Source organism: Rhinichthys klamathensis, unplaced genomic scaffold (assembly GCF_029890125.1).
Source record: "Rhinichthys klamathensis goyatoka isolate OS25496 unplaced genomic scaffold, OSU_Roscu_1.1 h1tg000228l_1, whole genome shotgun sequence".
NCBI classification, from domain to species: Eukaryota; Metazoa; Chordata; class Actinopteri; order Cypriniformes; family Leuciscidae; genus Rhinichthys; species Rhinichthys klamathensis.
Genome location: NW_026606752.1, coordinates 735,931 through 761,923, shown reverse-complemented (window position 1 = coordinate 761,923; position 25,993 = coordinate 735,931). Strand labels below are relative to the sequence as shown.

The 25,993-nt window shown below is 37.4% G+C and overlaps 2 protein-coding genes across 3 annotated transcripts; one reads left to right on the top strand and one right to left on the bottom strand.

Moving 5' to 3' along the window:
* Positions 1 to 5,481: 5,481 nt before the first annotated feature.
* On the top strand, positions 5,482 to 15,048 carry acsbg1 (acyl-CoA synthetase bubblegum family member 1). The gene is made up of 15 exons (XM_056264930.1): positions 5,482 to 5,623; positions 7,992 to 8,096; positions 8,805 to 8,869; positions 8,994 to 9,265; positions 9,403 to 9,491; positions 11,239 to 11,359; positions 11,447 to 11,527; positions 11,610 to 11,759; positions 11,850 to 12,026; positions 12,615 to 12,793; positions 12,892 to 13,125; positions 13,220 to 13,437; positions 13,548 to 13,687; positions 13,770 to 14,016; positions 14,314 to 15,048. The coding sequence occupies exons 2-15, from the start codon at positions 8,035 to 8,037 to the stop codon at positions 14,388 to 14,390; spliced, it is 2,112 nt and encodes a 703-aa protein (XP_056120905.1). The 5' UTR covers positions 5,482 to 5,623; positions 7,992 to 8,034; the 3' UTR covers positions 14,391 to 15,048.
* On the bottom strand, positions 15,022 to 25,372 carry idh3a (isocitrate dehydrogenase (NAD(+)) 3 catalytic subunit alpha). Of its 2 annotated transcripts, XM_056264926.1 has the most exons (12): positions 25,247 to 25,319; positions 24,753 to 24,812; positions 23,083 to 23,145; positions 21,663 to 21,746; positions 19,637 to 19,751; positions 19,367 to 19,554; positions 16,980 to 17,113; positions 16,731 to 16,833; positions 15,875 to 15,939; positions 15,698 to 15,782; positions 15,455 to 15,607; positions 15,022 to 15,349 (listed from the first exon to the last, which is right to left on the bottom strand). In XM_056264926.1, exons 1-12 carry the CDS (start codon positions 25,271 to 25,273, stop codon positions 15,266 to 15,268), a joined length of 1,161 nt encoding a protein of 386 aa, XP_056120901.1. In that variant the 5' UTR covers positions 25,274 to 25,319; the 3' UTR covers positions 15,022 to 15,265. The 2 variants fall into 2 exon arrangements, with proteins under 2 accessions (XP_056120901.1, XP_056120902.1); XM_056264927.1 differs by lacking the exon at positions 24,753 to 24,812 and having other exon boundaries at positions 25,247 to 25,372.
* Between the last annotated feature and the right edge of the window lie 621 nt (positions 25,373 to 25,993).

Sequence of the window (25,993 nt, the reverse complement as noted above, 5' to 3'; positions counted from 1 at the left end):
AGACTTGTAGAAAAGGTGTACTTTGAGAGGTCAAAGATGACTATTTTATGATAATTTTTCATACCGTTTAAAAATAAAAACAGTACAGTATACAGTACTCATACCTTTATAAATTTTACTATAATTGTATTTCATTTAATATACAATAATGTAATTTTTACTTGTTATCAAATGTGATAATTGCTAGTTCATTTAAAATATCAAATATGCTCCCCGTACACTTACACTGTTTTAAATGAAATAACGAAGTCATAATATTGTGAGATTTACACCATTATGGAAACAATAGAGAATGAATCGACATTTTCTGTGATCGATTCGCGCTTGGGTAGCATTTCCGACAAGGCAGCACAAATCGTCAGAACACCGGCGAAAAAGCAACGGCGGATCCCTGGGGATGTTTGTTTCCTCGTCAGATGAAGAACTTTGGTGTGACATGGTAGCAAAACGGCGAGCCAAAATGCTGAAAAACTGTCGAAGAACATTGGTGAGTCAAATGTGTGTATATATATAGGTCTCCAACTCGAGCTGATTGGATAGACATGTTGATTACTGATGGTCGACAGCTGGTTGGAATGAAGTGATAATTGGATCAATTATTTGAACGTGCTCCTCCCGAACTTTGTTAATAAAACATCATGTGTGAAGAGAAATCATGTATCATTGGAAAATGAACAGACAGGGACCAATTTGTAACAATTTTAATGAATACAATGCAATTAATATAAACTTTCTGACAGTGTGTGGGACATCTGACTACTTTCCAAGAAGGGGCGCAACTGAATTACAAAAATCGCCATAAATGTACAGGAATAGGAAGTGGCCAATGACAGCACTAGGAGTAAAAGCTGCAGGATTATGTACGAGTATACTATACAAATATGTATGAATATCGTACGAATTTTACAACTTTGTTAAATCTTGTGAATTATTAAGACTTTGAGACTATGTTCGTACTGATTGGGCTATGGGTTTTGTAAAAAAATGTTTAAGAAACTACAAATGCTTTTATAAAATGTTTGATTTAGGGTTAAAACCAGCACATACATACCATTGCGAATATTTGCCTTTGCAGCTGTCCGTCTCCTCGGTTAACTTGTCCTCAAACAACAATGGGTCGCCTGAGTCCGAAAGGCCCTTTTGGTCTTTTCAGCTGAAAAAAGAGAAAAGAAAATATCATTATGTATAATATATAGGATTATTTAAAGGAAAAAGTACTGATTTAACTTACAAAAATAGGATGTTACATTATTAAGCATTAAAAGCATGGTTAGTGTTGTGGTTAATATCCATTTACAACAAATATCACTTTAAAACTACCAATACTTAGGTAAAAGCATGGTATGTTTTGTGATTACTGTCCTTTGCTACACCCATCACAGTAAACCTAGGGTTTCTGTAGTAAAAGTGTTGTGGTTCCTGTGCATTTACATTAAGTATCACATTAAAACTACCAATAGTGAGGTAAAAGAATGCTAAGTTTTGTGATTACAGTCTTTTTCATACACTTATCACAGTAAAACTAATGTACTGTGGTAAAAGCATGGTAAATGTTATGGTAAGCTTCTACTACAAATACAACTTTGGAACTAATTGTACTACTTTAAACCTGATATGAATATGATTACCTGATTAAAGTTCTAGGCCTATAACGTCACGTGACAAACAGTTTTAATCACCCTGTTTTGAATTAGAAAGCAATGAAACGCAAAGCCTCTGTGGAGATGACAGATAAAATGCAGTGACTGAACGTAAGCTAATCTGATTAATATCGACAAACAGAAAATACATTAGCCTATATCAATCATTATTAGTACAGTTATGAATACTTACCAACATCTGGCACACGTGACCTAATGCCAAATATCGCGATGTGTCTGGAATGAGACTTCTTCAGCGCGATTTCCTATTGATAAAATATAATTTAAAAAATATCAATAAACAGCAAAGCAAGCTTCCCTGGCAATAAGACCGAAATAATAACATTAAAAGAAATACATACCATGATCAGATCTCGTGAATAAATGTTGATTAAACAGCTTCTCTGCTGCAGCCTGACAGGCAGAATTAATCGTGCTGTGATCACGAAAGATGATTCCCATTGAAATACATTAGTTTAAAAAACGTGCTGATATAACGAAATAAACGTGTCCGTGTCACGAATCAATAGATTAAATTACGTGACCATATCACGAATTGCCGTGAGACTGGGTTGCAATAGTCGCATAAAGTGACGGCATCAGCGTCGGCATCACCGTTGATGGACAGTTGATTTCCTTTCGTCTATATTCGACGATGAGGGATTAACATGAATGTCTATCTGACGGACCCCCGCGTCGAAAAACAACATCAAGGGTATACCTTTTTCGTTGAAACTTGACGCCAGGGGTCCTTGACCATGCGTCAGACATTTGACGAGTAGGGAGTGAGACTGTGTTGCTACATCTGGTGGCCAAATATTTACTCTCAAATTGTAGAAAAATCAAAGACCTGCATGTCCTGTCAACAAAATAAAAAATCTCCATGTCTCTCTCTCACCTCTACATCCCTGGGCATGGCCAGAAGCTCATTGGCAGCGAATTCACATCGATTTCGCTGGTCCATTTGAAAGACGAATGTTTCAGGTAGTTGTTGACGAACACTCAAAATGGCCAAAGTCCATGTGATGGATTCGACAACTTCCTCCAAGACGATTCAAGTTCTGCGTGGTCTATTCAGTCGTTACGGTATACCTGAAACACTAGTTAGCTACAATGGCCCGCCACAATTAACTTCAGAGGAGTTTGGATGTTTTCTGAAAACAAATGGTGTTAAACACGTGCGTTCGGCACCATTCCACCCAACCACCAACGGGCTGGTTGAGCGTTTCGTTCAGACTTTTAAACATTAACTGAAAGCATCCAAAGAACCAGTACCATTACAGCAGAGATTAGACTCTTTCTAGTTACAGTGAATTCACCACACAGCACAACAAAAGAAATGTTATTCTTCCATCGCAGATTGAGGACACGGCTGGATCTACTGAAACCAAGTGTGAAACTGACTGTGGAGCAGACACAAAAAGTTCAATGTTCTTACCGTGCCCTCCATGCAAAACACAGAGACTTCAATGTGGGTGATTCGGTGCTCGTCAGAGATTATCGACGGGGAGAGGAGAAGTGGAAAAAAGGGAATTGTTTCTTCTCAGTCAGGACCAGTGTCGTACATGGTTCAGGTGGACAGTTCACAAAGCTGCAAGACATGCAGATCAAATGTTAGACTGTCATCCAGAAATTACAAAAAACACAGAACCACTGCCAGCAGAGAACAGTACATCACAAACACTGGATGTTAAGGGACACAGCCTTTAACATCCAATGACATCGAACCAAATGCTCTAGACCAGCATGTAACCAAGCTTGTTGAGCCACTCTACTACTGCTTCTTCCCCAAATGTGAAAAGATTTTCTGTTAGAGCCCGTAAACCACCTGACTTGATCTTTAAAATGTTTAAATGTTCTATACACAGTTGAATGTATTAAAAGTGTTACATACTTTTGGAGTGAGTAGTTAAAGGGTTAGTTCACCCAAAAATGAAAATTATGTCATTAATGACTCACCCTCATGCCGTTCCAAGCCCGTAAGACCTCCGTTCATCTTCGGAACACAGTTTAAGATATTTTAGATTTAGTCCGAGAGCTTTCTGTCCCTCCATTCAAAATGTTTTTACGGTATTCTGTCCTTGTCCAGAAAGGAAATAAAGACATCATCAAAGTAGTCCATGTGACATCAGTGGGTTAGTTAGAATATCTTGTAGCATTGAAAATACATTTTGGTCCAAAAATAACAAAAACTACGACTTTATTCAGCATTGTCTTCCGGTTCTGTTGTCAATCCGCGTTCAGTGACGCTATTGACGTAAGACGCTGCTGACGTGTTATTTGTTATGAGTCATTAATGACATAATTTTCATTTTTGGGTGAACTAACCCTTTAATAGGCGGAAAGAGGCGCTCTGTCCTCTGTATCACATGTAGCAGACACAGGAATACTTAAGTTTAATACTTAATACTTAAGTTTTACCGAAGTTTTCAACAACAAAAATAATCGCCGAGAAATACAGGACTTAGTGTTCCTGTAGCCTATGTGTTTTAATGTTAAAGGCCGTTAGAGATATTAAACACGCGCACACACACAGGTAAAGGTAGAATCAAATTGATTTGATCACATTTTTCATCACACAAAGCACAGTCGCCATTTCAAACATTAAAATCTATCCTGTGATCAAAACTCAAACATATCACTAAGGGACAAAACATGTCCTACATAAAGTTCTCCCCTAGTGAACAAAAATATCTATGAAAATGTATTTGAAATAGATTTTTTTGAGCTAAGTATTCTATACATTTACATATTTATGTGCTTAATAAAAATACTCTGCAATTGTACTTTTGGTATACTAAACTCATGGGTGTCAACACCATCCCGGTGGGACGTTTGCCATTATATATTTAAAACAATAATATCTAAGTAAAAACCTAAAGTAATATTGACAAACTATATATCATTTGAAAGCTTACAATCTCTAGTTTTCATATTTAAGTAGAACCCAGCAATAATAACATGCTCACAGGCTGGGTTGTCGTTTAAAAGCAGGTTTAATGAGTCATTTAAAGACAACTGGTGAAACATGACATCTGGTGCAGTGAAAGCTTATGACAAAGACTTCCTAAAGTACATAACACAACAATTAGCCTAATAATACTTAGATCTTTAGATCTTCCATTCCATTAATCTTAGATAATGTTATTCATTTACTAATAGATTTAAAATAATAAAAATCAAAAAAGCATTAGGCAATGTATGAACAGTAGGCTGCCTACCTATTTGTAAATGAACATTATAAGTGTTGGTTAAATTACTATACTTATCTGAAGATTGCATTCATTAGCCTACATCTAAATAAATAATTAGCCTTATTTTTGAAACTATACTTTTAAACTCTAGAGGGCAGACATTATTTTAAACCAATGTCTATAATGAAGCCTATATGCTTGATGCTTGTGAAAAAACAAGGGCATGATTAAAATGAATTGATGTTTTCCTTTGTTTTGTTTTAAGATGTGAAACCAGCGACTATATTTGACCACCAGATGCCACAATAGCTACACCGTGTTGGAAAGCTTCGAGAAGTCGACTCTTTTACGTTACAAGCGAGAGGAAAGCTCTTTGACCCCTAAAAAAGGCAAATTAATAAGCTGTAATTGTTAAGGTCAAATGCCCTCACCTATTTTGGCCCTACTCTTTCCATTCAGCTAATAAACAAATAACTGTATGTATGTAGGCCTACATGCATGCCAGTGACGGCCGGTTAGCAAACTATTCACTCTCTTGATTCGTTTCTTTTACATGAGGTCAAATGGGTTTGTGGTTCAGTATGAATCACTGGGATCGACTCGCCCTCTGAATCATTTGTAGCGGTTTCCCTCACTACTAAAAGATAGGTAGCCTACCTCAGAACGAGAACAAACCAGAGAGCTTGATAAAGTGGATGTTTAATCTATAAACCCTACAAAAGCGTCCTAAAGTTTACCAGCGCTATTCAACACCAAGTGTTGCAGTGCAGCAAGTGAACCTTATTACAGGTAAGACACTTTCCTTTCTTGAGAGAAAACACTAATACTAAAATCATTGTTAACCTACTATTTACTTTTTCTGCTTATGGTTACGAATATCATATAGCATGAATTTTGCATATCCCAACACGGTTAGAAAAAAAAAAGTTTTTTATTAGGCTAAACTTCATACAAAATTCAATGTGGTTTGACAAGCTGTGGACTTTTGGTCGGTTAACATAACCCTAATAGGTCTCCTCTCATTATGCTTGTAGCTCCATAATCAATAACATAACGCTAATTTTTGGGGATATTGCTATACTTTTCAGAATATATATTAACAATGCAATTAAACAGATAATTGGATACAAAGTAAAAAATAAATGTTTATCTGGATCAGTGATCCTGATGTCACAGTGTTAAATTAGCACTGGCGATGTTCATTTAACACTGGGGGTTTTAAAGCTTTAAAGCTGCAGTCCGGCATTTTTCCTCTTTGTCGCCATCTCTGTTCGAAATCTGCTATTGCAGTCATTCGCGGAATTATCAACTTTACGTGAGTTGTACTTCAACACCGCCGCACAGCGCGGATGAACACAATGTTTGAGGAGACTGTGAGGCTGTCAGTCACCGTGTCGGTGTGGATACTGGCATTCAGAATCACAGATTATTCTGTTTGGACGTATGACCAGCAGAAGAATTTTCACCGGAAAATGTCATCTGAACTAGTAAGAAACATCCACTTTTGTTCTGGTTCTGACATTGCAGTAAATCACGCTGATTAAATCTAACAATCGCTTATAAGTTATCATATCACGCAAAACCGTGCAAATTATACTTTGTTCTCAAATTGTTAATGTTAACAACGTAAGCAAGCGTGACTACATGTAGGCTAATGTCCTTCCGATATTATCCTTGTTTTCGCATGGGTCCGGTTGCAGTCTCTTTTTTTCTGTAGCCACTCCAAAGTCCAAACGAAGTCTTTTGCATTTTACAGCGGGTGAATCTCTAGTTGTCACTGATGATTGTTGTTTGAACCTTTCTGGATCCGCCATCAAATTAATACGTTTAAATATATCAAGTGCTGTGAGACAAGGCTATAAATCTCCACCTCCAACATGCACACGCAATATAGTTTATAGCCGAGACTCCTTCTTTATGTGTACAGATGTGTGTGTACAGATGTGACGTAATGACGCAAAAACATGCTCGAATCTCCCGTGGAAATCCACCAGTACCACTGGAATTAAAAACATTATTACAAGCTTATCCCGCTTTGAATCGAGCTAAGGCAAGCAGAGAGTTTTGAACACTGGCTGGTTTTCTCAAATATGTATTTTGGATCATTTTTGAACCCAAAAAAAAGCTACGGACTGCAGCTTTAAGAAAAAAATCCTCATTTAAAAGTAGAAAATCAAAGCAAAGAAAAACTAAGTATAGTTTGCCTTAATGTTATTATTATTTCTTATTTCTTAGAATATGATGATAATAATTGTTAGAATAATTATTTATTTTAATAAAATTTTAACAACTGCTTCACTGCTTATTAATATTTTAAAAATACAGCATGCATAAAACAAACATAAAACATGAAAATTATATTATAGCAAAAACCTCTGAAGATCATCGTGCAAGTCTAATTTTTAACTTTTTAATGACAAGAAAACATTAGTTCAGGTTTAAAAATGGCATGTGGTACGACTTACTTAAAATACCATTACTTTGAAGAATATCATTTAAAACTTAAAAAAAAAAAGATTAAGATGTGTACATTAACACAAGGGGTAAATAAAATAAATATCATTACTCTTTCCTTGATGGTAACACACAACATTTTATAGACATTATTTAATAGAAATGTTTCTTGAAAAAATGTTTTTCAAAATCACATTAACATTAATAAAATAGTACATTTCTATCTTGACTAGATTTTTGATCGATTTATCCTTTTCTTATCATGGAAATATTTGTGTTAGGCTATTAGAAATTCACAGAAGAGAAAATATGACTCTTTCTCTCTTCACCTAAAGGTGATGAAACTAAAATAAAAATTGAAATACAAAAATGTAATCAATATCACATTTGTAATAGTAAATTCATTTCGATTAAGATATCTTAGAATAACTTAATATAAACTCAGTTGAGTGGGCTGTTTTATTAAAATTCAATGGACTGTAAGACATTTGCATATAAAAGCCCCCAAAACCCATTAATATGCATTAAGTGTTTTCACCTAAAGACATTTCACACTGAACATGACTTTTGCCAACTTTCAAAGAACTTCAAAACATTTCCTAGAAACTCAACATATGTGCATGAGCACCTAGCTTAAGTTTTTCCCTTGGAGAATTGTGACACTGCCTCATGGAGTTATTCATTCTGTCCTCATTATGCCAAGAACGGAGAGATTTTGAGTAGTTCATCCCAGTCCTGTAGTCAGCATGAGCACCAGCACTCAAACACACCAGCAAACTGATCCCGCCAGTAACCAGCTTGGAAACAGGTATGTGAATGAATGTTATAAGATATGTTGAATTACCTTGCACTGCGATGGCTTCATCATTTTACTTGAATCAAAATTAATCAAATATCAATGTATTTGTCCATTGTTTACGGATTTTTTTTAAAGAAGCGAAATTTGAATATTCCTTTAACAATGGGACACTTAGTTTCTTTAGAATTTGTGTGAAGTTATCTTCAGTTACAGTTGCCATAGGTAAGAATAACATGCGAAATGTCTTGTTTAAAAAGAGTTTGGCAGAACACTACTTGGAAAAATCTCTTGGTGTTTGTGCTTTTCACCAAACACTCTAAATCAAAAAGTGCAGCGGAAATGAAATCAGCCCAGCTGCCAGTTCTAGCACTCGTTTACAAAGAGCATCAAGCCGGTCATTTTGCAGGGATGCCAGCTTTAAAGCAACCTAATGTGCCCTCTTACTTGTGGCTGTTACGTCAAGATCAAGAACTGACGTAGTGAAGAAAAGAGAAGTTTCTATGACTGATGGGAACTAGTTTCTCACACATTTTGTGAGTTCCCGTCTGCCAACAAAGCTGCAGGGGCTTTAGGACTTAGTAACCAAAACCCATCATTGTGGGGGCTTACAATACTGTTGAGCAGTTGCGCCATGTGATTCATGGGTACGGCAGCAAGAGCTGGGTCTGTCCGCAGGGAGTCCACTGCTATCTAACAGGCCAGCACTCTGCATTTCAGCTCAGACTGTTCACCTTTAGGGCCCATGACAAACCTTTTGGAGCAGGATGTTGGCGAAGGATTGTGTAAGTAGAGTAACTCTTTTGTTTATCATATTCAGAGTTTGGATATCAGGATTATGTTCTGACCATTCATTCACATCATCAGATTTTTAGTCATTGAACTGTGATTATCTCCTATTCAATGCAGCAGAGAAAAAGAGCATTGAGAAGGTTCTGGCAGGTGTGGAATTGGCCCCAGCCCAATCCCTATGGACTACAGAAGCCAGTGGATCAGTTCAACTGAGAATAGATGAACTTTGCCCAGAACAGCCCATCACTGTATATCAGATGTTTACCAACTCAGTTCAGAAGTATGGGAAGCTGACTGCTTTGGCAACCAAAAGAGGAAACGAATGGGAAAAAGTGACCTTTTCGGAATATTATCACCTCAGTCGAATGGCCGCCAAAAGCTTTCTAAAGGTGATCTTGGAACGTATTTTTAAACATTAATTTCATGTTTATGTTACAAAGTTTATTTGCACAGCTCATTCTCATAAGTCATATGCATGGAATTTACGGATTAGATTTAATACAGTGATATTTGACAATTCTCCTAGCTTGGTCTGGAGCGGTTCCACAGTGTAGCCATCCTGGGATTTAACTCTGCGGAGTGGTTTATCGCTGCTATTGGAACTGTGTTTGCAGGGTGAGAAATACCTGTAGGTTGTTTACATTATGCCTAAAATGTCATACTTATATGTTTATATGTGCATAATCAAGGTACAGCTGTTTTTTGCGTAGTCAATCTACAGTGTTACTTTCTCTGTCCAAGTATACATGACACAATGCTTAAATCAAATATTTAAATAATTAAATACATGCTGTGCATCACCTTTTGTCTTTTGTGTCATGGGCACAATTCAAAGGACAGCTGTTTCACGATTATACAATTGTATACAAGCCAAGCTACAATTTCATTATCTAGGTCTGTTAGTCCAAATTCACAAAAACCAGCTAACTAAAGTGTTAACATGGCATTTTAAAAAGTAATGATTTTGAAATTATTTCGTTTTTGGCTGCATCCCGTAAGCTAAAAAATGCTGCCTTAGGAGGATGCATTCCAAGGTAAGAAGGCATCAAGGCACGTCCGAATCCAATGTTAGCTTCACTTCCTGTCTCTTGAGATGCCTTTATCTGATCGAATTTTAAAGGCAGCATAGACGTATCCTTCACTGCCTATGATATCCCACCATCCTGTGCATTCCATTCTGTGACAGTTAAAGGGATAGTTCACTTCAAAATTAAAATAAGTTCAGTATTTACTCACCCTCATGTCGTTTCAAACCCGTAAGACTTTCATTCATCTTCAGAACACAAATAAAGACATTTTAAATGGAACCTGACAGATTTCTGTCCCTCCATTGACAGTCTACACAACTACCACTTTGGACAGTTCAAAAAGTTAATAAAGAGATCGTAAAACTAATTCATATGAATTGAGTGGTTTAGTCCTTTTCCGAAGAGACACGATCGCTTTAAATTCATCAACGCACACATCAGTTATGGTAAACAGAAGCTCAAAAATGCTTGCTTGCGTGCGAGAACCAATGAGGTTTGTTCTTGTGCGTCAAGCATGCAAGGTTGAGGCCTAAATGCAAGGCTAAATTAAATCTGTTCATCATATAAAGCGATCATGTCTCTTCAGAAAATTTGGACTAAACAGCTCAATTCATATGGATTATTTTTACGATCTCTTTATGAACTTTATCATCAAACAATTATTATAAAAAATATCTTTATTTGTGTTCCGAAGATGAACGAAAGTCTTACGGGTTTGGAACGACACGAGTAAATGATGAAAGAATTTTAATTTTTGGGTGAACTAACCCTTTAAGCTAAAAAATAAAGATCGATTCTGAAAGTTGCGGTTGGTGGTTAGATGAGTAAATAGGTTTTTGGCCAATCTTTTTCACTTTTGATGTCATTTGTAGCGAGAAATCAGTATTGTAGTAATTAAATATTCACTTAGCCTTTACCAAAGCTCTCTCTATTTTGTTGTGGATCATTAAAGCGTTATGCTGCCTCTGAAGTCGGTCCGAAATCAGTTACGTGAGGTACCTTTGTGCGCAAACGCTGCCTGCAAAGTCATTGCCTGATAGGGCAGCAAGGAAACAAGTCAACTGCCTAAGCTTTCGGATGCAGCCTTAGTCTGACTGATATCTAAAATTGCATGTAAATGTACTTCTTGTGAAACATGGAACAAGATAACCCAAGATTATTAAAAATGACCCTTGGTTGTCTTATCAACATAAAGGATGAAAAGCCCATTTACACATTGGCCAAGCTCTTACATGGGCCTATAAATATCAAATTCAAACTGAAGCAAACTAAATAAATAGCAATATTAGGGCTAGAATCCCTGCCCTCACATCTATATTCTTTGTTTATGTTAGGGGCATAATGGCAGGGATCTATACCACAAACTCACCAGATGCCTGCCTCTATGTCGCTAATGACTCAAGAGCCAATGTCATTGTTGTGGAAAATCAAAAGCAGCTGGATAAGATTTTACAGGTAAAATTTGATGTACTTTATTTTCTCAACCTGGACCTTCTCATAATCAATGACCAAACTGATTAATACTCCTGTTTTTATTGTTAGGTAAGGGATAAGCTGCCACACTTAAAAGCCATAGTACAGTATTCTGGATCTTTGAAGGAGAAGATGCCCAATCTCTATTCGGTGAGTGTTGGATAAACAGAGACCTGTCTGAGTTGACATTTTTTTAACCAAAGACTTACGGTGACTGCTTGTCTTTGGACAGTGGGAAGAGTTCATGGGACTAGGACTGGAAATCTCTGATCAAGAACTAGATGAAGTCATCAGTAACCAGAAAGCCAATCAGTGCTGCGTACTTATTTACACATCTGGAACAACCGGATCACCCAAAGGAGTGATGTTAAGCCATGACAACGTAAGCAGCTATGAAAAAAATAACATTCACAATATAGTGGCAATGTTGTGTTGTAGATTACTGACAATTTTGAATTCTGGACTCCGATAGATCACATGGACAGCCCATCATGCAAGCAGGGCTGGAGATATGGAGTCAGCTGAAATAAGGCAAGAGTCTCTGGTCAGCTACCTTCCTCTCAGCCATATTGCTGCCCAAATCTACGATCTCTGGACAGGGATCCAGTGGGGGGAGCAGGTTTTCTTTGCTCAGCCAGATGCTCTAAAGGTAATTGCTCAAAAACAGGACTCTTGATTAGCTTTAGATTGGGGTGTCCAGTACTGCTCCTGGAGGGCCACCTTCCTGCAGAGTTTAGATCCAGCACGCCTACCCTGAAGTTTCTATTCATTTTGCACACTCTACTGGAAGGTGGAACTTTTGCTTTAGATCCTGTAACTTGTGTTGTAATTTAGACCAGCTCATTCGAGTCCAGGTCAAGACCTGAGTAGGTCGAGTCCAGGGGCCGGTTGCATAAACTGCTTAGACTAGTCTTGAAATTTAGTCGTTAATTTTTGTTTTCTTCAAGACTGGTAAAAAGGTAGATCTGTCAAATTTGAATCAGAAAAGTAAGACTGATTACCTCTTGATTAATTTCTAGTTGGACAAATGAGTTCTTAAGACAGTCTTAACATAGTGGCTAAGCTTATGCAACTGGCCCCAGGTCAAGACAGACACCTGAAGAGGGTTGAGTCCAAGTGAAGGCCGAGTCCGTCATGAAAATATGGTCTTGGACTTGAGACTGGACTACTGCCACACGGTCAAATAAAGTATTGAAGTCTATTCTACATTGCTCACTTGTTTTATCTTCCCTTTTAGGGGAGTTTGGTAGACACCCTTCGAGAGGTAAACCCTACGGCCCACATGGGCGTCCCTCGTGTTTGGGAGAAAATTATGGAAAAGATAAAAGAAGGCATATCACAGTGTGGATACATGAAAAGGAAACTGGTGACATGGGCCATGTCTGTTAGTCTGGAGGCTAATAAAAGGCTTACCAAGTACATAAATCATTTTAAAGTACTGTATATCATTCTCTGTATGTTACATTCATGTTATTTGGACCTTTATGTTTTTATGCTCATTGTCTTCAAATCAGGGATGAGGAGAAGTCATTCCTCTTCACTCTTGCTGACAGCTTGGTCTTACAAAAGCTTCGTGCCGAGCTGGGCTTCTCCAGTTGTGTGAAATTCTTTTCGGGAGCTGCGCCTATTGGAAGCGAAACCCTTCAGTTCTTCCTCGGTCTCAACATTCGACTGTATGAAGCTTACGGGATGAGTGAAAGCTCAGGACCCCACTTTATGTCTGGACCGAAAGTGTTCCGCTTTTTAAGGCAAGCCCTCTTACCTCAATTTACAGGTTGAATAATTTTAACTTGAAGGTCAATAATCAAGTTCACTGTGTAACGTTTCCTTGAACTCTTCTAGCTGTGGTAAGGTGGTTCCAGGCTGCAGATACAAACTAGTAAACATAGATGCTGACGGAATTGGAGAAGTGTGTTTTTGGGGCCGAAATGTCTTCATGGGCTTCCTCAACCTAGAGCATAAAACAAAGGAGGCTTTGGATGAAGATGGATGGCTCCACTCTGGAGACTTGGGAAAGGTAGATGAAGATGGCTTTCTTTACATTGCCGGAAGAATAAAAGGTAAAGGATGCTATTTTTAACCCTACACATTTTACTAGCTTTGATGGTACTGTATAATTGGATTTAGGTTAGCTTTAAAGGTCATTTCCATTCAATCTCTTTCCTTTCAGAGCTCATTATCACTGCCGGAGGAGAAAACGTTCCCCCACTTCCCATAGAGGATGCAGTAAAACAGCAGTTGCCAATCATCAGCAATGCTATGCTAATCGGAGACAAAATGAAATTTCTGTCCATGCTGCTAACGCTAAAGGTAAACTATCCTTTAAGAAAAGTTCTGGCTTCAACAACTCTTAAATCATTTAGGTTATTCTGTTCTTCCTTTCCTTGGATAGTGCACAATCAATCCAGAGACCACAGAGTCTACAGACATTCTTAGCTTGGAGGCTGTGGAATACTGTCAGCGACTTGGTAGCCGATCGACAAAAGTATCAGACATCATTGGAGGAAAAGACAAGCTAGTGTACCAGTCCATTGAAGAGGGTATTGCACAGGTCAATTCAAAAGCAACCTCAAACGCACAACGCATACAAAAGTGGACCATATTAGGGAAAGATTTCTCAATTGTTGGAGGAGAACTAGGTGAGTGCTGAAATACCTCCCTATAGATGTCCATTGCTTGTCTTTATAAACTGGGTGGAGAAATGTATCTGGATCAGGGGTGTAATTTATGGGGGGGTTGGGGGGGAGATAACCCCCCCCAATATTTATACCATGATCACAAGAAAAATATGGAGAACAATTTTTTTTAACTATATTAAACATTACAACCCCCCCAATGTTCAAACCAAATCTACGCCCTTGATCTGGATCTTAACTTGTATTGAACCTGCACGACTGTTCATTCCAAAAGATAATAGAATATACTTTTTTTTTCAGGCCCTACAATGAAACTACGTCGCCCAGTGGTGTTGCAGAAGTATCACAGTGAAATACAGAGTTTTTACAGAGAATAGAAGACCTCCAGACTGGCTGTATCTCTATCAAAGATACTGTTGCTTTTTGCCAAGACAGATTGCAGGAACATGTTTTTTTTATTTATTTAACAACATAATTTACTCCTATTTTTTAATGACTATTTTTAAACATACTGTTAATTGTCTTACAGTGTTAGTTTGATGTTATATTACGTTTAATATTCCTGTATGTTTTGATCAGATCTTAAAAATAAAACTTGCTTGCTTTGTGGATATACTGTATATGGCAATGTCTCATCTTTATCCAGTGTGATAATGATCGTATAAATGTGCTCTGTAAAAATTAAGACATAGGCTGATTTGCCCATAAAAAATAGACGTATATATTCCGACCACAGTCATGTCTTGATGGTACAGTCATTTCACAATTGACACTGCAAAGGTCAACAGCTGTTTGAACTATATCAATTGTTAACCATAATGCAAAGTTCATAGCTGATGTAAAAGCTCAAGCTAAAAAAATTTGAAACATCTATTCACTCTTTTTTTAACGGATTTAACACACTTTAAAGAGAAAAAAACGTATGTATTTCAGCCCCTAATACTTGGACAAGAGTATTCCTGTCATGTGACAGAAAGGCAAGTTGTCAATATTTAACCAGAGAAAATGTCCAGTCAATAAATACGGTTTATCTTAGATTATGTAGTTCCTTTTTGACAGATTAAAACAGCTCACAAATACAGTCACCGTAGAACAAGAATTTAAGACAGTGCTTTGCGGTTCTGGAGAAACAAAAATGCTGACACTTAGTAGAATTGTGCGGAGACATCAGAATGATACGAAGATTAATTTCATGTTTTTTAACTCTCAGTTCTTTAGGCATGAGATCCAAACATAGACATTTAGAAACGCCTCATTCCATGTCCTTAACTCTTCGGCAGATGTCATCGGTGAACTCTGAGCACTTGGAGTTTCCGCCAAGGTCTTTGGTCAGAAGCTGGAATACATAAAAACAGGTCACAGATGTAAGTATCAAGATCTGTCTTGATGGTGGAAATTCATATTCATATCATACCCAAAGATCACTAATAATTGATCCTACCTTTTTGTCCCGTATGGTGTCGTAGCAGGAGGTCTCAATCTTTTTAGCGTAACCGTGCAGTCCCATGTGACGCAGCATCATGACGGCACTCAGCAAAAGGGCGGTAGGGTTTGCCAGATCTTTGCCTGCGATATCAGGGGCAGTTCCGTGTACCTAACACACACAAAAAACAAGAATTATGATAAATGGAATGATACTAATTGATCACTCCATTGTAAAGCTATTGCAGCATCCAACACATACCGATTCAAATATGGCAACACCATTGGCTCCGATGTTCCCGCTGGGAGTGACTCCAAGGCCTCCAATCAATCCAGCACACAGATCACTGAAAGACAAACCAAAGGCTGGTGAGAGTTGCAGTCTAAAGAGAATCATATCACGTTTAATATTATTATATGATGCTTTACACCGACTCACCTCAAGATGTCGCCATATAGATTAGGCATTACCAGCACATCAAACTGAGAGGGATCTTGCACCATCTAGTGAATAATCACAATGCAAAAATCTTAATGATTTGATGAAAATAAAGAATAAAGAATCTGCGATCTCTGACCCAGTTTGTTCGCTGGCTTCCATGGCTGTAATATGCTTCCAACTGGCAACCTGTGGTGGCGAAATACTATTGGGTAAATTGGCAACGTGCGGTATGGCACAGACCAAAACGAAAACAGACATTCCGACATGGAACGCACATTTCAAAGTAGAATAACTGGCTGTAGCAGATGGTATTTTTAAGCTTTAGTACAGTCAAAAACTTACATACAGCACCTTTAAACTTGAAAAACGTTCCCATTTTAATATTAGATGAAAAACTTATACTTGAAAAACTTAAATTGAATGAAATGAGAAATGTTGCCAAAACAACTTGCGTCATATGTTGAAAATATGAAAAATGTAAAATGCAAGAAGTGATCAGATCTAAACAGGCCCAAAGTTTTGTCAACAGTTTTTTTTTTTTTTGGGATATCGCTGTTGTAATGTATTGGGAACCCAGTATCCATCGATAGAAACATGCATTAACAGAACTTTGTCTGTCTGTTTTACACCTTGTTATTTTCAATAAACCATATTATAGATGCGTCGTCAGATTTAAGATGAACCGCGGTACAAGTGCGTGCCGAACAGTGTGGTTCGATTTTATTTTACCGAGAACCATTACACCCCTTATATATATATATATATATATATTAAAAAAAGCACAACAAAAGCATTTCAGAGTTGCAAGATGAGTAGAAAAGGCCTAATGAAAGAAGTTGTCTTGTATACATACATTGAGACAGACTGTATCCAGATACATCTCTGTGAATTTCACATCCTTGAAATTCTCAGCAACCTCTCTGCACTTCCGCAGAAACAGACCGTCAGACATTCGCCTAGAAGACATCACTCAATTCAGCATCTTTATATATTCAAATTATTTTACATCCAATAAGACATTTGTTACCAGTAAAAAAAACTCCTGTTATATAGTAATTTGTCATAGCTACAAAGTGAAATTTCTAGTCAAGGTGAAACTCACATGATGTTGGCTTTGTGAACAGCCGTGACGCTGGCTCTTTGGTTATTTCTGGCGTACTCAAATGCATACTCAGCGATGCGTCTGCTGGCATCCTCCGTGATCAGTTTAATACTCTGCACAACTCCATCCACAATCTGATTCAGGTGAAAATAGAACACGTTTAATATTGTGGTAACCACAACTGATTTTGTTCAAACCACTTTATCTTGACAAAACCAAGTTTAGGTTTTAAAAAACAGAGTCAGGTTAGTTCATACAAAGGGGCAAGATATGATGACTGCTAAACAAACTATTGGTGTACTGCTATACAAAGATAAGTTTCATTCATCGGACTTGATCTATAATTTTTTTATAATTTAGACTACTGTTCAAATGTTTGGGGTTGGTGCTTTTTATGTTTTTGAAAGAAGTCTCTTATGCTCAAGTCTGCATTTATTTGATCAAAAATTCAGTAAAAAAGTCATATTGTGAAATATTTAAATTGAAAAATAACTGTTTGTATTTGAATATTTTAAAAAATGTAATTTATTCCGGTGATCAAAGCTGAATTTTCAGCATCATTACTCCAGTCTTCAGTCACATGATCTTTCAGAAATTATTCTAATATGCTGATTATTGCTGATGAAACAGATAGTTCACCCTATAATAAAAAGGGTGTGTGCAAACCAAACAAACATACGGCACGTGACGCTTGGGATTATTCAGTGATATTTTTGCGTCTTTTAAAAAGCTTGATGCTGCTCGCTGTTCACTGCCATTATATGGACGAGTTTTTTTTTTGGGGGGGGGGGGGGGTTCTCTCCTTTTGTGGTTCATAAAATAAAGATGGGCATTAGAACAATACCAGGGTGTGTACATGACGACCTCATTTTCATTTTAGGGTGAACTATCCCTTTAATATTTTAGTGTAAACCATGATATATTTTTTTCAGGATTATTTAATGAACAGAAAGTTTAATTATTAAAGTATTTACAATCACTTTTGATCAAATTAATTTTAATTCATCCTTACAAAATAAATCTATTTATTTCATCCAAAAGAAAAATTGTACTGACCCCAAACTCTTGAATGGTAGTGTACATGTTTAAACATTGAATAACGTGAACAGACAAAGGGAAGATGAATGGAATGTGACGACCTGAAGGTCATTTCACGTAACGCTTTGACACACTATGGAGTGGGACCAGAGACAACTGATTTATAGCAACCATGTGGCACCTACCTAAAGAATAAACAGCACTGAAATATGAGCTTTGCCCACTGAATTCCCGCTAGCACTGCGTGAAAAACTGGTTAAGATAGCATTAGATGACAATAGTATGACCTTTGACATTTGTGAAGGGAGCCAATCAGGACCTCAAAGGTCAAATGTCATCCTATTGTTGTATACTAGGCCTAAAGAACTAAAGGGGTATAAATATATATATATACAGTTGCAGGAAAAAGTACATGAACCCATATCCTGAGATGTCAACCTGACTGAGATGCTTTGGCGTGACCTTAAGACAGCGATTCACACCAAATATCAGGAAAACTGCGGAATACTTAGTAATGATGAATGGTCCAAAAAAATAATAATCACTGCGTCCAAATATGCCTAATTCCATACTACATAGTAGGCAAAAGAACAGTATGTGAGCCAACTAGTATGTCCGAATTCAAAGTATTCACAAAACAGTAGGCGAAAAATACCGTTTACACAGAGCGAATGTTTCCATTCCACTACGCTGCTTTTCCATTGTTTTTCAAAGTGAACATTCACTAGTGACCATTGCGCTCGCGTCTTTTGCGCATGATGCGAAGTTCTAAAAATGTGGCCCTCAAGTTAAAAGTTCAACTTAAAAAAAAAAAAAACATCTCTAGACCTTTGCGGGGTTTTTTTTTTTTCATTGCACTGATCTGAGTCTCAAAAACGTGTTGCGTGTGAACCAGTCCTAACTACTTCTAGATTCTGAAAAGTGCATTCAATGGACACTTTACTATCCCATGAGGCCACGGGAGAGGATTTGTGAATGGCAGTGAAGCGATGCAATTGACACCGTAGGTCACATGACATGACGGGTGTAGTGCCTCTGAATTTCATTCACACTATATAGAACGTACTTCAACGGTCATGAAGCAAGTTTCAAAACCAAATGTAGTACCTACTATATAGTATGCAAATTCGGACGCAGATAATGTCTATTGGCGTGACTTATTTAAAAGGTCAGATCCAAATTAATCAATTCAATTAATACATAAATCCATGTAAAATGTCCAAGTATTCACATACTTTTTCCTGCAACTGCAGATCTCTGCAGCAGAAATCAAAAGAATAAGAACAACTAGCTCTGTTTTGGTTGGGTTACTGTAATAGTTTGAAATACAGACGGGCACACATACATACCACGTGTTCAATCCCACTGTACTCTCCTTCTGTGTTTTCTCTAATGGTGACCAGATCCACATCGGTGTAAGGCGTCTTATAGCCCTCGATGGACACACAAGGACGCACATTGGCATACAGGTCGAAGGTCTTCCTTAGCAGCAGGTTCATGGACGGGTGTCCTGCAGCAATGGGCGTTTTCAGGGGGCCTGAAATATAATCGAAATTGACTGTGTGAGTTTCGTTAACACTATAATGATTCGACTGAAGTGAGAGAGTCGACAAGTTTACCTTTTAACCCAATTTTGTTTTTGTCCATCGACTCTTTAGCCTCAGAAGGGATCATCCATTTGCCTCCAGGACCTTGGATGGCGGTGACGTTCCTCTCTTCCCACTGAATAGGGGCCTGATTGAGAAAAACAGGTGACAATGTAGCTTTAAAGTTGGCATGAAACTAAAATTGCGATAGTCTTTTCTTCCCTATTGCGACATATCCAAGTGAAATGGCTTCTCGAAAAAGAAAATTTGATTTTGTCCATCGGGAATTGATTGGATGGTTCTGGTTTGCTATTGGTCGATCTCATGCGAGTGACAGCTTGTCCTGCCCTCAGACACACTTAAACTTTCAGTTTAAATCTAGACTAAAAGCACATCTCTTTAACCTGGCAAATCAGATTATGGACCTGTGCCTAGACTCGACCACAACGCAGCCCTGAATGTTCAGATCCAACCTGACTTCTGTTCTGACCTATAATGCTGCCTGAATCATAATCATAATCATAATCATACACTGTTCGTTCGTTGGCCAGAGGAGAACTGCCTCTCCCCCGACTGAACCTTGTTTCTCCCAAGGTTTTTTTCTTCATTCTGTTACACTGGACACTTAATATTCAACAATATTATTGATCTGCCTGCATTGACACCATTGTATCAGAACTGAACTGAGCTGGATGGATGTGTCGATGACATCACTATTTTCTCCAGAGCTGCTGTATATATAAATGGACTAAATTAATAACTTCTTTATAACAAAAATGAACCATCACTGAACTTCCTTAAGCTGGACTATGACACTCTTTTATTCAAGAGCTGCTTTACAGCCGAAACAAACTTGTTGCATTATTTCCCTGTTATCACTGTACAATCTGTATGGTAAAAAGCGCTATATAAATAAAGGTGACTTGATTTGACGAGACTAGATGTCGCTGCAAGAGGGAGGGGAAGGTATTTTGGTTAAAGGGTTAGTTCACCCAAAAATGAAAATTCTGTCAGTAATTACTCACCCTCATGTTGTTCCAACCCCGTAAGACCTTCGTTCATCTTCGGAACACAAATTAAGATAATTGATTAAATCTGAGAGCTGGATCACTCCTCCATAGGCTTCTTAAGGGATCGAAACTGACCGGCCCAAAAGTTATGAAAGACATCGTTAAAATAGTCCAAGTGACTACAGTGGCTCAACCTTAAGTTTATCAAGCGACGAGAATACTTTTTGTGTGCAAAAAACAAACAAAAATAACGACTTTATTCAACTAATCATTTCCTTCTCTGTGAGCCGTGATATTTCACGTAGTGATATTGCGTAAAGCTTCTAGGTTGCACGTCACACGCAGGCTCACTATTGGCCGACGCTGGTCATGTGTGTGATGCATGACGTACAACCTAGAAGCTTTGCGTAGTTTCACTGCGTGAAATATCACGGCCGTACAGAGAAGGAAATGATTAGTTGAATAAAGTCGTTATTTTTGTTTGTTTTTTTGCGCACAAAAAGTATTCTCGTCGCTTGATAAAATTAAGATTGAGCCACTGTAGTCACTCGGACTATTTTAACGATGTCTTTCATAACTTTTGGGCCGGCCAGTTTCGATCCCTTAAGAAGCCTATGGAGGAGTGATCCAGCTCTCAGATTTAATCAAAAATATCTTAATTTGTGTTCCGAAGATGAACGAAAGTCTTACGGGGTTGGAACAACATGAGGGTGAGTAAATACTGACAGAATTTACATTTTTGGGTGAACTAACCCTTTAAAGATTACAAGGGCACACGAATAAAAAAAATATATTGATGTGCACGGATAAATCATTTAAAATAAATCCTACAATATTCCATTAAGAATTATTCCTTTTAATTCATGGTGACTTTAAATACAACTGCACTATTCAAGTTGTGGGCAAATATTTACACAAATGTGCTGAATTCTCTTCGAAGACTGACAGCAGTGCACAAAAGGGGTTAAAAGTATAATAGTCGCTCAATGCACTTGTTGCAACTTGCAGCCTAAGCTGAATTCCCGAAGAGTAAAACAACAGATCCGTACCTTTGCTGCTTCAAATATCTTCATTACTGCAGTGGAGATCTCTGGACCGATTCCATCTCCGGGAATTAACGTTACAGTTTGAATCTGTCAGAATAAAGCACAAAAATAAATAAATAAAATAATCGGAAATTGGAAAAATTATTCACAAGTATCACAATCTGGCATTATTTTTCTGAGGCTTCTACATATATTTGAGGATTTCACTACAAAAGCAATAAAGTTCATCAAGTTTGAACTGCAGGCTCCAAGAACTAATGTCTCCAGAACAACTTTTTAATAACTTATTTTGCAGCATATGTTTTGAGTACGGTTGCTAGTGCCAAAAAGCCAACGCCTTTGTGTGTAACTTGCACAACTACATATTTTCTGCAGGCTGTAAAATTAATGTTTGAGACTTCTTTTATGATTCATGCTTACCCCAAAGCTGAACATTAAGCTTCTCCAAGTACTTGCCTTTTGGATATGTAAAACTGACCATTTACCATCCCTTTTATTATATTGATGATTATTTAGAACATTTTACTTGTCAAAGTGTGCATATTTCTATTCTTAAGGTCACTATATATAATTGACTAAATTTCTGATATCAAATTCCATTTTCCTAATAGTTTTAACATATTAAAACTTATTTTAAAAAATGGTTTGGGGCAATTGATGTACTTAAATTCCATTAAGTTTTGAAATTCTGTTAATGTTAAAGAAAAGTGAGCATGTACATTATACCAACCAAACTGGACCACAAACTACATTCATATGCATCATTCCCAGCTAAGAAAAATATGTTCTAAGAATGTTATTTCTGAATATAAAAACATAATTTTTTTAGAAAATGTTTTAAAGCGTTTTTTTCTTTCTTCGAGAGACATTCCATTATCATTCTTCAAACATTATTGAAATGTTACTTTTAAATGTTCTCCTAATATTCTGAAATACGTAGTAGTAAAACGTTTCAGAAAAGAACTCCATAGACGATGTATAAATGACGTTTGACTAACATTTTGAGAACATTATAAAAGACTAGATAACTTTGACAGAATATTCTATTAGCGTTACTTGAAGAACATTTTGACTTCCATAGTATTTTTTCTCTCTCCATACTATGAAAGTCAACGGTGCCCCACAACTGTTTGATTACCCATATTCTTCAAAATATCTTTCTTTGTGTTCAGCAGAAAAAAAAAATCATACAGGTTTTGGAACAACTTGAGGGTGAGTAAAAGATGCCAGAATTTTCATTCTTGGGTGAACTATCCCTTTAATACCATTGGAATTACCATGGTACATGTAAAAAATAAAAACAAAAACATGGTACATCTTCAAAAATACTATAGATTTGTTAGTGTTATCCATATAGTTGAGTTAATTTGTAACTGTGTCATCACAAATTATGGTACAGCAGTGGGAGTTAAATTCAACTTACCCCTCTAGAGAAGGTTCTGGGCTGTGGGGCCTGAGTCTTTATGGCTCCTATTACACGGGACACCTGCAGAGGCGATTTCAAAGGTACAAACAGATCAATAACACTGGAAGATCAATCAAGCTGACACTACTACACAAAGCCCAAACATGCGTTTTTAAAAAGCGCTGCGTTTAATGCGACTGCCACTATGGCTGATCTTCACTGCCGCTCACAGTAGCTTTAGCAGTTAATTAGACTGAGCCAGACTTAATCTGATCCCATTAACTCTGCATGCAAACTTTAAGTGTTTTGTTGAACAGAAAATGCAGCAAGTCCAATTAAGGCGACAAGCATGTAGAAGGTGAATTACACCAGGGACCATCCTGAAAGCCAGAAGATTAAACCAATGCAAATCTTTGCCAATTATTAGGTGTTATATTACTCATCCCTGAGGGATGTAGTTTCACAAATCTGCATGGTCAACACTTCAAGTATAAACATTCAGTTTAAATCAGCCTAAAACTTTAACGCTACTGGTCACTGATGATCAAACACAAATGACAAGTTGTTGTTGTTGTTTTTTTTTTAAAGCAAACCCCTCAAAAAAAGACAGCATATCTGATGGGGACATTACTAGGAATTATTATTATTATTATTTTTGAGAAAGGAGTGTACTGTGAGAGAGTGATGCCATAACAGTGAACCAAAAGGTTTTTGGACATTTCCCACAAAAAAAAATATCAAAATGATTTTTAATTCAGAATGGCACTCAAAAATTAATGAATGTCATTTCATTTGGAGGGACAGAAATCGCTCAACTTTTATCTGTGTTCATTTGTGTTTTGAAGATTAACAAAATTCATAAGAGTTTGGTAAACATGAGGGTGAGTAATTTATGACAGAATTTTTGGTTGAACTACCCCCCTTACAAAATGCAAATATTGCTCATTATAAACAATAGCCTTAGAGATTCAAAATTAAGACAATAGTACGTTTTTTCCACCTCATTTGACTTCTTACCCTTGTACGAAAAGTAGTTAGTTTTGAGGAACGTTAGTAGTATTCTTGTTTTTTCTTGAAGATGCCATAATGCGTTTCATATTTTGCAATAACATTCATACATTTTAAATATGTGGCTTAAGTTTGAACACATTTAGAGCCATCTGTGGAAATAATGATTCATTATATAATGATATACATAGAGCTAATGTCTCCCACCATATGCACGGCTATTTTATATTTCATCCTTCTAAAATTAGTAACAGCCTATGAATCTAAACTGCATTAGGAGCCATAATTGTATGTTAAACACCAGTCTTTCTGAAGGACACTAAACGGTTCTTCTGCATGTCTGTCATGTCCTTATCTCCATGATTTTATGTTCTAGAAGATCTATAACATTAAGTTAATAAGGGAAACTCATAAATGAAGTCGTGACATCAGTCAGCTCTTGTTACTGCATTCATGAAGCCAACATGTCGAGGTGACCTTCATCCACTAGCTGGTGGTTTGTTAGTTGGTTGGCGTTAATGGATTTCCTTGCTGATGTAAATCAGCTAAGCTCATTTATAAACTATCTCACCGTGACTATTTTAATGTCCACGTCAGATTTGCCATCTTCAATGACTATAATAACCCACTGCAAGCTAACGCGTTAAAGCTAACTGACTGAACTGAGATGCGCGTCTTACTTCCGGAGTCCCGCTCGCGTCACTTATCCGCACGCCGCATCTCTCGAGAAGTTTTAGGAGCTGAAAAGGCAAGAATGTCGTTTTCAATTACCACAACCTGACCTTGCTGTCTTACTATCTGAGTTGATTTACTCTTTGGGCTATTAAACACAATAATGTGTGGATGGGGGATGACTGCAGTGGTGTTGAACATCTGTGGCGTTTGACTCGGGCGTGATTCAAAACGCATCGTCTTCTCTTAACTTCTTACACATCACTCATATGTGTTAAAAGACTAGTATATGAGTTGCCTGGGAGCTGTTAAATGTGTTAAACGTGTAGGTGCCTGTGTGAAGGGCATGCAGTACAGGGCCGCTGTGGCATCTCTAATGCAACGCAACGTTGTTGTTTTTTTCAGCGTACGTTAAGTATATACTTGCATTCATAGTACACAGTCATATCAGGCAGACACGGGCTGCTAAAATCTGAGGTTTGTCATATAATAGAGTCCTTACCGTTGACCTCCATGCGTTTCCAGCCATCCTGTGCTAATCGTGATCTTGCGACTACTACTAACTCAATGCAGCTATCCGGTGTCTCATCCTCCTCTATGAGTATCTCGGGTTGCCAGATTTTACCTAGACTAATAGCTTTACCCTGCGGCAGGGGTTTTCAATCTTTTAGATGCCATGGACCGCAAAATATGACCATCCTGGTGCGAGAGCCTTAATCTGTAGCTATATATTTTCATGCATAATTACCTATTTTTTTTTGTATTTATTTAGTTTATATTATTCTATTAAAGTCCCCATGAATTCAAAATTGACCATACTTACTTTGTTTGCCTAAATGGATCGTTTTGTGGTGAACAATTCATCGATGCAAGTCAATCCACACAAACAAATTTTTTGGCTTTATAATCTTTAATCAAAATCTGAAATTTAATTTCCCCTCCCCTCTGCCTTGGAGGACCTTCCCTGATGACGTAGGTTTAACGGTTTGGGTGTCTGCTTAACAATTACAGGGGAGAAAATGCGATTTTCAAATTTGCAGACTGCAAATGGGGATTTAGATAAACCTGGCAACCACATGTACAGGCCGCTGATCTGTATGCAGCTGTAAAGATGAGAACTCTGACATGCTGAACGTACATTCTTCTGTTGCACTCCCCCTACTGCACTGGATGTCACTGTACATTTTTCAGATGTTTTCCAACTTTTTCTTTTTTTGCAACGTGACTTTTCTCCCCTCATGATCAAAAC

Coding starts and splice junctions, on each gene's coding strand:
- acsbg1 (XM_056264930.1), top strand. CDS start 8,035: ATGAGCACCAGCACTCAAACACACCAGCAAACTGATCCCGCCAGTAAC. Junction 11,760..11,849: donor TGATGTTAAGCCATGACAAC/GTAAGCAGCTAT, acceptor GGACTCCGATAG/ATCACATGGACAGCCCATCA. Junction 12,794..12,891: donor GCTAATAAAAGGCTTACCAA/GTACATAAATCA, acceptor TCTTCAAATCAG/GGATGAGGAGAAGTCATTCC.
- idh3a (XM_056264926.1), bottom strand. CDS start 25,273: ATGGCTGGAAACGCATGGAGGTCAACG. Junction 19,752..21,662: donor AGATATTTGAAGCAGCAAAG/GTACGGATCTGT, acceptor TTTCTCAATCAG/GCCCCTATTCAGTGGGAAGA. Junction 19,555..19,636: donor AAACAAAATTGGGTTAAAAG/GTAAACTTGTCG, acceptor ATTATATTTCAG/GCCCCCTGAAAACGCCCATT.